Source organism: Tenebrio molitor, chromosome 7, assembly GCF_963966145.1.
Source record: "Tenebrio molitor chromosome 7, icTenMoli1.1, whole genome shotgun sequence".
Taxonomy (NCBI): Eukaryota; Metazoa; Arthropoda; class Insecta; order Coleoptera; family Tenebrionidae; genus Tenebrio; species Tenebrio molitor.
Genome location: NC_091052.1, coordinates 11,152,520 through 11,169,028, shown reverse-complemented (window position 1 = coordinate 11,169,028; position 16,509 = coordinate 11,152,520). Strand labels below are relative to the sequence as shown.

Below are 16,509 nucleotides of genomic sequence, written 5' to 3'. Positions count from 1 at the left end.
TATAAATGCCAATTTTAATCTTATTCGTTTGTCAGCACAAGTCAGGTTGCACATTTAATTCTATTTATCTTTTTTACTCTTGAGCAGAAAAAATCAAAGCTGATGTTGTAGAGTTGCGCAACTGGAACCATTACGGTTCGATCTAATCGGATCGGGCCTGTCAATAAAGAAGAAGTGTACGAAAAATAAGTTTTTTTTTATTAATACTGATCCAAGTACAACATATTTAATAGGTAAAATTGTGAGTTAACACAGAAGAACATCTCGTCCTGCTGTAAAGGTTTAAGTAGGAGAGCTTGAAGCGATTTTGTAATCGTGCACTTTTTAAAAGAGACCATTTACAGCACGTATCGTCCTGTTCTTCAATTAAAAATATTTACAAAATAATAACTAAAAAAGACTAGCCCCAAACAGCGACCAAGGGCACGTAACAATTAAAAATTTCGTCGCAGGCCAACAGAAACTCCCCACGTTATGACCGATTAATTAAAAGATTTGTTTTTCAATTTTCGTTATCACAGAAGTCGTGTTTTGTGAAAATTTGTGTCGTCGACCTGCACACCTAACAATGACAAGCGAGTTTTACTTCTTGAAAAAGTACTCGTGCGAAAACTCGGGAGAATATTCAAACGGACGTTCTGCACCGTACGTCGTATCTTCTGGTACTTCTTTCCACAGCGAGAGATCCACAGCTAACAGCGATTCGCATGAAGTAACAGGATTACTAAAAGGCAAAATTTCCCATCAAACCGTCAAGTTCTCACTAATTAATATTGAATCACTGTTACGACACTTACTCGTGTGATATTCTTTCGAAGCCTCTGGGTTGCATCGCCTCGATATGATTTCCGTTGTCGCACAGCAATCTCGATATGCTCGTCTTGCGGATCTCGTTGAGTTGTTCTGAAAACATGACTCAACAAAACTGACTCGCACGCGCCACAACTCTACCTGGAGTGAATCCGTTGTGTTTGTTTTCGAACCAGAATCTGTCTCCTACTCTCGTCCTGTAGAACTGTTCTGTCAAGATGCACAAGAAAGTGGGACCCGAAAGAGTCCCCGGAACGTGCGCTTCTAAAGACCCTCCGACTGTCAAATCGACGTCCTCCGGGGATTCGAAAAGAGTTGCCAGTTTTTTCACGTTCTTAAAAAAATGTTAGTAGAGGGTTGGTGCAAGTGGTAGAGCTTACTTCTTGTGTGATCACGTCGAGGAAATCTTCGAAGGTTAGAGCTTTAGGCAAGCCGCAGAACACTCGATAGTCGTTGTAGGAGGCGAGTCCGTGATCTCTGTTTCTCTGCACATCAAAGGCCTTCAAGTCCGATCCGAACGGCTGTCCGTTTCTGAACAAGAATTGCGTAATCTGGAAGGTTTGACGTAAACAAAACAGAAGATTTCACGCCGATTGACTCACTTCACTGTCATGGTAAGGATCAGAGGCGAGTTCCGGTTGAGTGGCCAGACCTCGAGTTAATTCATCAAAGTTGTCCCCTTCTTCGAGAATCGCAGGTCTGTTGAACCAATCGCTCAGTCTCAAATTGCCATAACTGCTCCGGTGCTCATCGACTAGACTAAAGTTTGCAAGAATTAACACAATCCGAGACGAATTCGCCAAAACTCACTCTAAATGTCCAGCTATGAGGGAGTGGAAGTATCTAAAAGCAGCAGTAGCGTGTTCGTTCAAAATGGTAGGGTCTACATCTTCGTTGTAATCGTCGACGAAGCTCTTGGTGACGTAGAGAATCTTGTTTTTCAACGAGTTGTCAAGACCGATGAAGATCGGAAGCCACTCGTAGTAAGAAATAAACTGGTGCTCGGCAATCGCAATCTTTCGAGCTTCCTGAAAGATTGTTTCGTCGTTCCAGTGAGGATTCAGTTTTGCTAGAATGTCAGCAAGACGATTGTGCTCGCGTAACAGGATGACCTGGAGAACTGTCAGTTGGGGATTTTGATTGACACGAGCATCCCCTAAAACAAAAATAAAATGTAAACTGTGGTGCTAACAGTACTCGGGTACTAACCAGCAAGATAGCAAGCTTCTTGGGGACTTCTGATCGAACACACTCCAGAAGCGTTGTTATTTCTCGGTGGCCATTGCTTCCCTTCTCGTACATCCACCCTGAGCCTCCCTCCTTGGTACTGCCTCACTTGTTGGTTGACTTGATCGGTGTTGCCATACACAATCGACAAGTCCAAGTAATGGTTTACCGCCGTAAGCTATTACACACGACACATCAGATTACATGTTAGATAAGCATCGACGATAACTCACCTGTTCCACAGGCTGGTACCCTCCAACACAGTTACGGTCACGATCAGTGATCGTTCTTACAAAATTCATGCACTTAGCATTTGTCTGCGAGTGAGCGGGGTCATCATTGGGCAAGATAATGGGAAAACAGTGCTCTGGTATGTTCGCAAACTCCAATAACTGCCCATCGGCGGTACAACATTTGGTTTGATGGGGTTCTGCAAGTCGACCATCACGAAAAACCGTCGACAATTTCGCGGTACTTACGTGCTTGGGTACTGCCAGCAATCATGCTCATGTCGTGCGTTATGATCTGGCCGTACTGCATCGCGTTCAGCGTCCATTTGGGGTCTTCGATGGGCGCGTCGGGGTACAAGAGAAGACTCACGATGCGTGAGCTTGGTAGAGGCTTCCCAGATATAGACGTAGGCGGAGTACTCACTTCTACAAATATACGAGAGTAGTACCAACTACACTTAATTTGTTGACTTACTGTCTCCGTAGTTGGCCGGTAACAATCTGGCGTAAGGAGTTTGAGGAGTACCCAACACTGGGTTTCTTAGGTTGTTGCAGGAACCATCGTACGAGCGGTATCTAGATTTGGGACAGGATGCGGGAGGAGTACCGCACCCTAAAGTCGCAGGGTCTGGAGTTGTGGACGGAGGTTGAGGCAAATAATTGCTACAAAAGTCATATTTAATGGGGGGGAAACAGTTTTGTAACAATATTTGTACCCTAAACTGTTAATTCCTGGAGCTTGCGGACTAATCGGCCTCAGTTGGTTGTTGTAAGTGAAGGTTCTCTTAGGAACGTGCCAGCTTGGAGTGTGCTCCAGGAAGATACTATAATGGGCACCTTTAGGTTCAGTACAGACAACAATCATTTGAAAGAAAAATATTTTAAGAAACCACTTTGTCTTAATCTTCGTCATTTTAATTTAATCTGGAAATAAAAATACTCCGTGTTATTGGATTTTTTATTAAGATATTACAGTGAATCATAATGATGAAATCTTCAATCTACATTTGTAATAATTGTAAAGTCATTGTTATTTAAACAAACAGATTGTCCTTCAAGAATACGTTACGTTAAGAACAATAAACAAAGTAAAATGAGAAAAAGCAGTTTCCTCCACTTACTGGCTGTGTTCTGCCATATGTGTTTGTGAAGTTAAGTAAAAAGAATACGTCAAGGGCAAATTAAGCTACGGGTTAAAGGCTTAAGTAATATCGCTTAAATGTGATGAATGAATGTTGTCTGACATAATCAGCTTTCCTTTGATAATAATAGTGTTTCTTCCAATATTCTCTTGTTAACATTGGGAAATACTAATTTACGTTAATTAGAGTGGATAAAAATTGCTTGAATTTGTTATGTTGCCTCAACAACTCAGTTGATTTCCGTCTGAAACGAATTAATTTCTAACATAATCAATGAAACGGTCGGCCCATCCCAAGAATGTACCCTTAAATTTTTCTCTCAACGACTTTCACTAGCGAATGTTACATGAATGTGACAAAAATGCGTTCAGTAATTAAAATTCTGTCCAATTCGTAACTTTTTAATCGACCAAATAATTATAAATTCAGACATAATACATTCTTGTAAAATTCAAATTGATTTTTGTAACTTGACACGTTTATCGAATTTCCAGCTTTCCCATCGATTTTTCGTGTGGATCTCGAGTGAAAGGTGGGACGCGTCACCGGAAAAACGAACGCACAACGTTCTTGCAATCAGTAATTGTAAATTGCACTAATCTGTATCAGAGGTAGCGCACCTAGCCGTTTCAGTTAAGGTTAAATGCATTAAAGCTCAATTACTTCTTAATTTATACACGCTAGAAGAGCACTGCAAAAATAGCAACGTCAAATTTATCATCATTAAATTTCTCTCAGGTGCTCTGACAGAATTGCACCAAAGCCGGCCATCGACAGTTATCAAGAAGTAATTTAGGTCCGGTTGTTTTGCAACGGCTATTCTTCTCTGGTCAAGGACGTCAGACTGTATTGCTTTTTTACATGAATAAATTCTGAATTTATTAATTGCAAAATGCTTTATTAATTTCCAAGGTTCATATGAACGGTCTATCGGAGTATCGGACATGCCCTATTTAGCCATTGCTCAAATTTGTATCCCAGACCTGAAAGCAACTGATACTACTTTCAAAATTGTAATATATTCAACAAATTGGTGCACAGCCCCACATCACCATATTCTTAAACGAGAGCATCTAAAAAAGTTGCTGTACATTTATTTATTCATGTAACTTCAGCGGATTTTGAATGATTCAAGCGTATATTATTCCCAACGCAAGAAACAGTTCCATCGCTACTATGTTGTTGGCCATAATGGATTATTAAAAATACAATTCTATTCATCTGCTTCTTGGTTTGCGGTTTTAGATTAAGGTCAAATTTGAATAAATGTAAATATTTGTGGTTTTGCTTTGTCTGCTTGCTTACAACAATATGGACAACGAACATTTTTGAAACAACTACCTACGTCAAGATGTACTACATATGTATGTCGTTCTTTGGTTTTTACTACTTCTCATGAATTTCCCAACTTCCAGGTTAATCCCATTTTCTGACAACAAACCAGGAAAACACGAAAATTTTCCCATGTGTTTAATACATACTTATGTAATGGATATCAGCTAATGAGTGGGAAAATCATCGCATGAAATAAATGACATGTACTTGGATAATAACTGAAGTTAGTGGAGCGTATAAACACAATATACAGAAAGAATTTTCCTAATTATCTGTTTTGTAATAATTAACTCGTTCTTGTGATGTCAATAGAGAACAAAATGTCTTAAAAAGATATCAGACTACATACCGCGAAAGTAGTAGAGCACTTAAGTGTGTGATTATTATTTGCATTGAAGAGAAAGCAGAAGATTGAAAAAATAGGCGACATTAAAATGCGTACAAGTTCAAGAGATTTCCAATCGGCATAAATAATAAATATAAGTAAATAAATAAAATTGGTGTGAGCTTGAGCCCATTAGAACTGGTGGCGCCACCTGCAAACTGTCAACGTCAAAAAAATAATACACGCGATTTTTTCAGTAGCAAACGTAATCCATTATGCTGTTAGCACACAATAAAATTTGTTATGTGCCAACCAAATTCAATGCTGCTGTCGCTAAATCAAGCCTTTCACTGCTTAATCTATATTTTATTATTTGAAAAATCGTGACTGCGCAGTTCTTTGCCTTAAACGCAACGCTCTGTTTTAATGATACGTTACAACACCTTCTGTTAAATTGCCCGGACAAGGATCAAACGCAACTTCTTGTCATCTCGTCAATGTCTCTTTCGGTAACCAGACTTGCATCTGTTCAAGAAAGAACGTGGTAATAACGGTACCGCGATAGTTGTCAAGGTAAACAAAAAATGTGGAAGTATGTGTGCAATGCGATTTTAGTTAAATGAATTAAATAATACATTAAACGGCTGATGTGCTGCATCCGTTTGGGTGTCGATATGTTTAAATTAATTTGTCACGCCTCTTTGTCACGATCATCAGCCATGAAGGTTGGATGAATGAAATGCGTTTTTTGGTTTGGTTCTTGTCTGTTTGTTGTTTAATCCGTCCATCTTGTAAATAATTAGAATATGCGAGTGTGCTTCAGTTCACGACGTGACAAAATGCCACCGCAGGATGTCAATTAACATTACGAGTTGCAACATGCCCCGTAATGCGGCAAATGTTGATAAAAATGTTTGGAAATGTTACTTGTACTGAGTAGGTATGTCTGCGAGACGTTTCTTGCAGAGCTTGGGGTGAAGTAAGTGCGCTCTAAAAATAAGACAGAAAACAAGAAAATTAGAAATAATAGGATTAGTGAAATTTATGTGGCGTAATAATTGACAAGTAATTATGATTTATGGTCCATAAAAGGTGACTATCATGCAAATAAGAAGAAGAAGAAAAGGTGGTTCGACAACCGCGAGATTTTTATTTTCAAATTATTAAAAATATTGTTGCGAATCATTGAAAATGTACCTATCTAGAGACCGTTCAAGACGTTGCGCAACCGCCTCTGAAAGTTGATTATTCGGCAACTTTTTCACAAACGATCTAATTGAATTGTTCTACGAAATTCACCATTTACTCAAATTGGACACAAGTCAACGTAAAATATTGGTGATAGAAATAATCTTAAAAAAGTAATTGTTCTTTCGGTGAAGGAACCGTGGCAGTACTAGTCACGATGACTTTTAATTGTCAAAAATTGCAGCCAAATAAGAATATGCTCTCCGCTAATACGTAAGAGAGTTATAATTAACGAAATTCACGAAAATATTTTCTCACTGTGTCGTTAGATAAGACCATGAATAAATTGCTCCGCACCAAATTACAAGAGGTAGATGAGAGGTAATGGTTTCGCGCCTAATTAGGCAAATTACCATTCATTTCATTCGGAAAAACTGATTTTACGATATCCGGCGACCTATATATTACTTAGCCCAACGTTCGATTCTAGTGTTACATTCTCAATTTACCCAAAAACTGTGCTTCCGCTTGTGGCGCAACTTTTCGATATTATTTTCAACACTACTTTATTTTCAGCCACGGTCGCTTCTTCACAATTGACCTACAAATCTGGTGTGCAATCATTTTTCAGAAAGTGAATTTATTTATTGCGTCAACGCAATTGTGTTTCTACAAAAATGTTACACTTTGAGGAAACCTACTTTTAATAATATGTCATTACGTTTTGCGAAACAGGGGCAGCAAAATGCTCCTCGTGCTCAGACGTTTCTAAATATTATTCCACGTGCTCCAAAGCGATTGACACAACGAGACAAGCCACGCTTTGTCTTTGCTGAAAATATTTTTCGTTTTGTGTTGACTCATATTCGTTTTGTTTTTTGATGTCACACTTTCTCTACATATTATTATCGTCGGCTAAGTCACTGCTGAAGATCTGTGCAAAATGCAATCGCCAAAATTAACTAAAATAGTTATTTATTTAACGAGTTCCTGTGTAATTTGGGCTTTTTTTGGCATGAGTGGGCCAGTTTAAAACTCGAGTGAAAGTTTTAAAGGTCCACGAGTGAATACCACGTTTTTTTGTTCGACGAGCCCTCCCAAAGGCTCCAAATGGCTGAAAATCTTTAAAATTAGCTTGACGTTTCGTTTTGACAAGTTGTCAAATTCATCAAAATCCGTTCACACAGGAGAAAATTCTCAAATTCTGACAGTGTCCAACAAAAAACTCCATTTTCTTGTTCAAAACACGAATTAAAACCTGACTGGCAACAGTGTATTTTTACAAAAACTTGTATTTGACAATTAACAAACAAAACAATAACCATTTCAGTAGTGACTTTCTTAATTAATTGTTGATTTAAAGGATAAAGGATTCAATTGAAACTTGCAATTCGATCGTAACTGTAACATATTACAAAATACCCGTGCAAAGTAATAATTATCCATAACTATAATATGTATTATCTTATTGACTATTATAAATAGATTCAGTTATGGAAATAAACTATAATTTTTAATTTTTTATTAGGCTATTAATTAAATAAATTGGGAACATAATTAAACTGTAAAATTATGATTCAGCAAAAGCAAATAAAAATATTCGTTTTATGCATAGCAGGTACCGTTTAATAAAACTCAACTCAACAACAACAATATTTCATTTCCTACCTCCAGTGTTAACTCCTCGATTAATAAAAATAATCCTGGGGTGTCGACAGGCACCACAAACACGACTGATCAAACGCAGTGTACACCCCATCTTTATAACATTAACTTGAAAAGAGAAAGTAATACTATTAGGCGACCGCTATGTACCTACTCCGGAGGGCGCTTAACACAGGCGCAATTCAGTAGGTGTCCCCGGAACACCGGAGTTGCGTCACTGTACTCGCGTTAATGCACTTGAGCTTTTCCAGACGTGTCCAGTCCCCAAAATCGAGTGGAACTTTTTGCATTCGCAAATAAACCAGGTAGTTGCATTGGTGCACTAATTTCGGGTAAAAAATCATTCTCTTTTTACCAAATTGATTTCACTTGTTGTCAAAATTGCTCACTTTCCGTTAGACAAATTACAGCGGTCACATTCCGGCAATAAATGAAAGGATTTTGTGGTTTTTGAGTGGAGCTTTGAAGTGCAAAACATACATTTCGGATATTTTTCGATCACCATAAAAATCTAGACAAATAGTTTTGGCCACGATTATTAATACTTCCTAAAAACAATTAAAAATTAATCGTTCCCAGCAAGAAACTTATTGACTTTCATATTTTGTTAATGTGCTGTTAGTCCTGTCAAAGCAACAATAAAATAAACGTGGCAATTTGTTATGTTAATTTTAGCGGCAACAGGTAAAGAACGTTGACAAATCCACTCGTTTAGCTTTTAAATTGAAATTTAGCATATGGTGTCGTGACACATTCGTATAATTTGCGCTTTTATTTTTGTCTGTGGTATAGTACCCGCAAAGCAAATAATAAAACACTTCCAGGAAATTACGATTTCAAATATCTGTAACTAATTATTGGTCATTCTTCAGCTCGACAATTTGTAAATGTATTTAAACCAGTTCCAGTACAAAGAGAAACACTTGTTTCATGATTTAATGCTTATCAAGTTTGGATCGGTTGCGATTTCCTGGTAGAAACACAAATGCAATTGGGTTGAAAACAATTATAATAAATAAATTATCCTATGAAGAAACAGGTGGACAGTACATCGCTATTGCAGTCCTTTCAAATGTTGCATATGTGATCGATAAACACTTAAACAGTAATAATACTTTCGCCTCACTCCAGATAAATATGTAGAAAATGAGGCAGACCACAGGAGACTAATTTAAAAATGTTGTGTGCTCGAGATTTCACGCACTAGTATGCAAGACTAAACGCTAATTACGATGCAACGTAACTAGATTAAATGGAAACAACGATCTCACACCGCCGAGGGACATTTGTTTAATAAATTAAGTGCAACAATGAAGCCATATTTCCATTTATAGTGTAACTCAAATTCCAATACAATTTTTATTGAACTCTATAAATCTCGCCTTCATTGGCATTGGTACCAGAGTAATTAAATGCAACTAAACCCAATAAAACTGCTACGATATGATATAATTGTTACGAACAGCAAAGTCACATTTACTGTTTGTTGAAAACCACTAGTCGTGCAGCCATTGCGCGGCCATTTGGCAATAGCGCTTTTCTGAAACACCATTGTGACCATGGTATCACACCCCATGAAGAAAATCTGCAATTCAGTTAACTAACGCATTGTTCGAACAGAATTAGCTGAACTTGTTTCACAAATATCTGATTTATCGTCTAATTAACGTAATTTTTCTTGTAGACACCGAATTGAATTCACACAAGAATTCAGCTTAATTAAGGAGCAGGTGGCGAAAAGGGAGCCAAATTATGTAATTTGTGAATGCGAGTACTGTAACAAGGTTAGTGCGATTAGCTGACCCCCGAGGCTTTCTTCGGGATTGAACAATACTCTATCTTGGCCGTGATCGCGAAATTGTTACGAATTATTACAATCGTAGTGACAGTGTGATTTATAAATTCAACGCCTTTTCAATTTAAATACAATGTCTTAGGTGGTAGGCAATGAACGGCCTCTAATTTGCACGATCCGAATGAAGTCACTGTCATTGAATTGTTACACTCCGGAGTATCCGTCGAAGTGTTCAATTAATTGAATATCCCATCAGAAACAAAAAATCGATTGTTGATCAAAATTAATTGTCGCGGTAATAAATTTTAAAGAACGTTCTCAAGGTCAGGATTAAAACAGATTTTTCACGCTTTCACCTTTTTCTTTTTCCCACTGTGTATAAGTGGCATCTCCTGTTCAGTACTACCACCACTTAGTAAAAAAAATTGTTACGTTTCTACTATGTATTATTGCTTACGAATAACTTAATTTTTCGAGAGCAATTCCTGGTAAATTTGTTCCAATTGCACAAATCTTGAATTGCAAATGTTGTACTAAATACTACACATTTAAAAATCTTATTGCTCATACTGAGTAGCTTTACATAATTTTGAAACATGTACGGTTATGTGTGTAATGAGACGCGTTAGGTAATTTTCAAATAATCAATAAATTAATGTCGCTTTCAATTTTGCACTCGTGATTTACGTTTTGTAGAATTTCAGACTGCTTGAGCTTTGAGTGTCGCTAGTTGTCCCATTCTACAAAAAAAATATATTAAAGTAAATAATAGAGAGAAAGGTAATCGGAAACACTAGGTGGAGCTAATTTATTTGTTGAATTTTGAATGGTTCCACTCACAGCATTGGTTTTATAAAAAATTATGTGTGAAATAGGATCACTCGAGTGTAAATATCATAATCAAACTAAATGTATTACAATATATTTGGGCTCTTAGCGGCAACACCGAAAGACCATAAAATTAAATGTAGCTGCATGCATTTATGTAAAAAATTTAGAAAACTCTTACAAGTAAAAAAATCATTTATTAATGACGTTGCGCAATAAAAACTTAGTAAAAGTCAAATCACTTTACATAATTTAGAATCTTTGATAAAACGATGCACTTGTGAAAATTGTCCGTATGTGGACGTCGCAAAAATATACAGTGTAGGAAATAGGTATAAATTGCATAATTGGAACATTAAAAATTAAGCTGGTGTGTTCCATATTTTTTTGAAAGTGTAATGTCTTTATTAGTTGTAGGAACGAATAGGCATCTGTTAATTAGTCGATCGAATAACAAATGTGTTCGGTGTAAACATAATTTAGAGTAACTTAGATGTTTTCTTTCCTAGGTGGACACTTGGACGGTAATTGATGTCAACTTGATTGAATAGATCTGGATTGTTTGTAGTTGCGGAACTGGAAGATTTAAACCTTTACTCACTTACAGAAACGTGTTTAAAATGATTTTGATAAGATCCAGAAAAATATGGTGATTGGAATAAGAGCGCAGACAGACATACTATTATGCACGTGAGTCTTTAGAACTAGAACTAAAAGTAAAAGGTGGATTTTGTCCTTTTTTAAATATCTTTTCAATGTAACGAGCTCTTTCCGTGTAGGTCGAGTAGGAAATATTACTACTGCAACCCTCATATAAATAGTTTCGTAAGAGTAAAGTATGTAATCTGTGGCAAATGTCGAAAATTCGGTACTAGAATAATTTGGATTTAAAGAAATATACATTGTCATTATCTGAATGGATAAATATCCGTGAAAAATTGATTGGACACTTGGTGCAAATTAGCGAACGGACCAGTTTCATAATTTGTATTAGTAACAGAAATAATCCGATTTAAAAATTCTCGAAGTGAATTTAATTTGAAGATTATACGGTAAGAATTAGTACCAGCTGAATCAACAAACTTTTGAAGATGCAGCCATAGCGACAAGAAAAATTGTCTTGTCAGAGTGACATTTTAGAAAACGTCAAAATGAGGAAATTTAAAAAAATATTTGAAAATTAATGGGTTATGGAGGCATCTTACATACTTGAGGTCAGCAAATTAAACAACACCATTAAAAACGTTTTAATGTGAAGTTTTCAGATCTTCATTTATTTCTTTTACATCATTATTTTTGCCTACGTTGTACTCACTTTGTATTTCTTATTGATTTTTTAATTGTCGTACATGGCGGTCCACAAGAGATTTGATCAGTTTTTTTTATTAGTGTTTGTTAATGTAGGTAATGAGTAATATAGAAAGTAACTAACACAAAAGATTGCGTTTTTTTACCGAATACATATTGTAATTAAAATAAATTAGTTTTTTACAGCTTTACTGTTACTCCCCCGAATTGGACGCAACATAATAAAAATAAACCCATCTGTACGTGTGTTTTCTCTTAGGTAAGACAAGTCACATCAGGAAGTATCGACTGACAATTGGGACAATCAATTAAGGTAAACCTGCTTCTTCCTCAATATCAAATCGTGCCGATTAAAGAATGTCGTCTTGAACTTGACTCTGACATTTTCGACAATATCGTCGAGTTTTCTATCGTTTCAAAGTTGCCCAATTATCACAAACACCGGTTGTGAAGCTGACATTGTACGCATGACATTTTCTCAAAACGTTGCTCTAGGTCGTGATGTTTTCCTCGACTGGCTTGCTTTATGTAAATTGGTAAGGTCGTTGCCCAAACTTTGTTTCTAAATTTTAAGAAACTGACCAAATCGATGCTCTAAATTGATTCAGATGTTTTGATACAACACTAACTAAATTAGAAAAAATACAGTGGAATAAAATGATTTACATCTAGTTACCTTTGGAATTTTTGCACATGTAAATTTTCCTGTACCGCTCTACTTTTTTTTTCGAAGTGCCGAAGTTCTGTCAATAAATGTCATCAATCGAATTGACAATTGTTACAATTTACTAAATTGAATTAACAAACGTTGGTGGCCACTTTCAACACTAGCTGTGACTTGCTTTTGTTAGCTCCTTTTTAATTTCAATCTTAACTTTGCGTTCATATCATCCCTTCGCAATAAATCACATTTGGAATTTGGATATATATTTTGAGGTTAGGCTTTCTTTTTTTTTGTAGAGCGGCATTTCGTATTTTTACAAGGGTAATGTAAAGGTAACTAGATGTAAATCATTTTATTCCACACTGTATAATATTTCATCGCTTAAGAAAACTTGCAATTAACGGTTCCACTCATGTTTTAAAAATACCCTTTAGTTTAAAATTCATGATTATTTTCATAAACGTTTTGTTATCATCGCCATAAAAATAATACCCGACACGGTATTGTCATACATAGGTAGTACCGATTACTTTTATCCGTTTCCGTTATAAAGTGTTGCAAATTCAACAACTCTGTCTGTATAATAATAATCACAACTAATTGACCAATATTCGCACAGTGTTATCAGAAAATTTAAATTACGTACGAGCCAGGAGATTAAAATAATCGAGTTCCAACTTGCTGTACCTATATTCTTGTCGGTCATGTGATAATATGTGTTCAAATCATAATTAAACAAACTATGTACTATCGCGGCCAAAATACTTTGGTCGTCACTTTTTGACACTTCAAATGTAAATCAAGTATTAATGTCAATATACATGACAATTTCAAATTATTCTTGTCAAAAATATGGCACCTTCAGTTTTTGATAAATATAGAATCGTCTTACTTGCTTCTGAAGGTTGTCTAAATCGCGACCATGTTGACCTTTTGCATTTGAACCCTGCCTCCGCAGCTGGGATTTACCCCACCCGTATGACACTGATAGATTAAAATAATTTTGACAGTAGTAAAAAATAAGGTTAAATATCCTAAAGTTTGCTTTACAATTGAATGTCATTTATGTCACATTGACGACCAAAGTATTTTGGCCGCGATAGTAATTTATTCATACAGGGTTATTATAAATGATTGTAGTCCAAGTAGGTGTAAAAACTGAATGTAAAATTTATGGTTGCCGTTCCATATAAAAAACATCAAAATGATGTGATTGAGTGAGTACACACAGATGAGTTAAACTGGGTGCAAAACAACTCAATATTTTTGGATTCAATCGTTAATTTAAAAAAAAATAAAATAAAATACTCATCACCGCATTTTTCACCTAAAAAATGACAGTAACAGCGACAAAAATTGTCAATTCACATGAAACCGGCAAAAATTTTTATAACATGGGCATGGCCTGCTTCGACTACTGTCATTTATAATAATAACCCTGTATTTATTAAAAGGACAGGTACTCGAATCATGATGTCTTGATCGTCGTTTAAAATTGACAACTTTTTACCACCTGCAAAACAAAACTTTTCGTTGCGTAATAATTTTACATTAAAATCTCGTTTAGTTTTATGACAATGTTGTGATGTAGAACAATAACTCAAACAAGCTATAATTGAGATATTGCTAAATTTAGTTTTAGCCCATCCATAACGTCTCGACTTGTACCGCGGCAACTTTCAAATGTTGCAATATAATTAATATCGTCAATTAACAATGATTACATTTTGGCGATGTGTCTAAAAGTGTATCGAAATCGTCGGTCATAAATAAAACTTTTCGTGAAAGCGCTCGCTCAATTCATCACTGGACTGCCATAAAATCTTCAAGGAAATAAAAAACAGGGAGAAAGATCTCATTTCAAATCGTTAAGCATTGGGGCCCGTCCGATTCCATCTAGTCCAGGGCCGGCTCGCAAATGCACATTTTCCAACTGCAACCGAAAGGGTATTCAACGGTTACAGCGTGTTTCCTGGAGTGCCAAGCAAAATCGTAAACAAGCCAGCAAGGTTGAACGTGTGGTTGTACTATTATTTTTGAACAATCGGTATATTATAACAAGATAATGAAGCTGCGAAAGAATGTATGTACCTATTGCATGCGCGCTCGGACGCATTCTTCATCCGAATAAAAATTGTGCGATGGGAAAATAAACCAACGTGGTGCAAAATTTCCGGCACCAATAGGCGATTACATTCTTGCATTAAGTGCTGGAGATCTATCACTCTAGTCGACCATTTAATCGCACTCACAATAGCCGGAACAAGGATATTAAACTCTGTCGTCGAGGTTAGTTTATTTGTCGTAAGGAATGCAATTATTCGGTGGCGGCACAATCGATGCCGTCATATTAATTGATATGAACGTAATTTGAATTTAATTTGAATTGATACGATGACTGACACGATTGTAATTTCGTTCTCGATACAACAAATTCAGTGTCCCGCAGCAACCAATGCTTAATAACAATCCTTCATAACAATTTGTTGGTGTCTGAGTTGTGCAAGCGAGTTTAGGTAACCAGGACGAAATGTACATAATGTTTGAAAAAAATGTTCTGATTTCTTTATGTGTATGCGTAAATTTATGTATTGAGTGAAAGTTCCCAATTTATGCACAATTTCGTTTCATCACCATCAAACACTATTTTACAAGTTTTATCTCGTCTTAAGCGATCAATTAAGTGAATTAATTTCAATTAAAATTCTTTGCTTCTTTCCTGTCTGTGACTAACACCAACGCTTATAGCTTCATCTGTCTGCTAGCGTAATTCCGATTATTAGTTGTGAGTTTTTGTCTGCAAACCATTGGAAAAATCTGTGAATCACCGACTTCATTCAACCAGAAGATTTGTCTCAAAACATAAAAGATACAAAACATTCTCCCAACAGAAAATAACTCCGCCACTGCATTTATCATGAATGGATCCATTCATATTGCGAAAGCACTGTGATGCAACCTGAACGAATCATTTTGTTAATGAACTTTGAAAAACAAACGTGTCTGGTACGCCATCACAGGTACGTCCAATCTAATTGAAACGGTTCACATCAATCAAAATTTGCGTCATTACGCAATTGAAATTTTGCGAAATTCTTTAAATTGGTCAGAGTGACGACGTCTGGTTGGAGTTAAATTAATGAGAGCTCGTCGAGCGAACACAATTTTTTCACTCTTGTACGCACAGTTGTTATATCATTTTTGCATATACCCAAATCGTCGATATAATGAGTAATGGGTGAAGGCGATGGATTTTTGCTCGATTCGCGAGCTTTCCTGGCCGTACAAATGTAGGTGTGTTGGTAGTTCGCGGTTTGTATACGATTATTTTAAATGAAAGGTGTATAAATTGTGTGTTCAGATTGATCTACGAGGTTGGCAAAATTCGTTAGTCACACATTAGATAAGTTTTTTTAATGAAAACATAATATGAAAGTGTGGGTCCGCATGCGAAAGTGTCAAAAACACTACTGATATGTCGACCCGAATCGACACGTTTTTTCAATATTCTAATTTTTGGTATCGCAATATTTGTAGAATCTAATTGGCGTCATCGAGAGTATAACTCATCGGCGACATTATTTAGCAAATTTATCAAATCGTGTCAAAATACAACCTACTAATTAATATTTCCGCATATTTGAGGCGTAAATCAGTAAACTTGTTCTTGTCGAAATTATTTTATTACAACGATTAAGAAATGGATGCCACATTTAGGTCAAACTAAATTAATTATTAATTAAGGACAGTCATATTGTAAAAATCTTACAATTCCGTTTGAAAATTTTTCCAGAATATGCTAATTCTTTTCAAGTTTATTAACAATAAATTTTGTTGTCGTATTTATGCAACCCACTCTCTTGATAATTAATTGCATGTGTTAGTTCTTAATTAACCAACATCTGAAAATAGATATGTTAATTTGGACCAAACATTTACTTAATTTACACCAATTCTTATTCTTCATTAATTTCACCGCGATGAGATCACTT

The 16,509-nt window shown here is 36.0% G+C and overlaps 1 protein-coding gene and 1 long non-coding RNA gene across 2 annotated transcripts; one reads left to right on the top strand and one right to left on the bottom strand.

The window, feature by feature from the left end:
• Positions 1-177: 177 nt before the first annotated feature.
• On the bottom strand, positions 178-8,083 carry Pxd (Peroxidase). The gene is made up of 12 exons (XM_069053863.1): positions 7,926-8,083; positions 2,984-3,191; positions 2,743-2,930; positions 2,517-2,693; positions 2,271-2,467; positions 2,020-2,215; positions 1,621-1,966; positions 1,413-1,569; positions 1,191-1,361; positions 952-1,144; positions 798-903; positions 178-724 (listed from the first exon to the last, which is right to left on the bottom strand). The coding sequence occupies exons 2-12, from the start codon at positions 3,178-3,180 to the stop codon at positions 583-585; spliced, it is 2,070 nt and encodes a 689-aa protein (XP_068909964.1). The 5' UTR covers positions 3,181-3,191; positions 7,926-8,083; the 3' UTR covers positions 178-582.
• Positions 8,084-10,831: 2,748 nt separating this feature from the next.
• Positions 10,832-11,981, top strand: LOC138135413 (uncharacterized). The gene is made up of 2 exons (XR_011160973.1): positions 10,832-11,759; positions 11,811-11,981. It is a non-coding gene; the product is annotated as an uncharacterized lncRNA (long non-coding RNA).
• Positions 11,982-16,509: the final 4,528 nt, after the last annotated feature.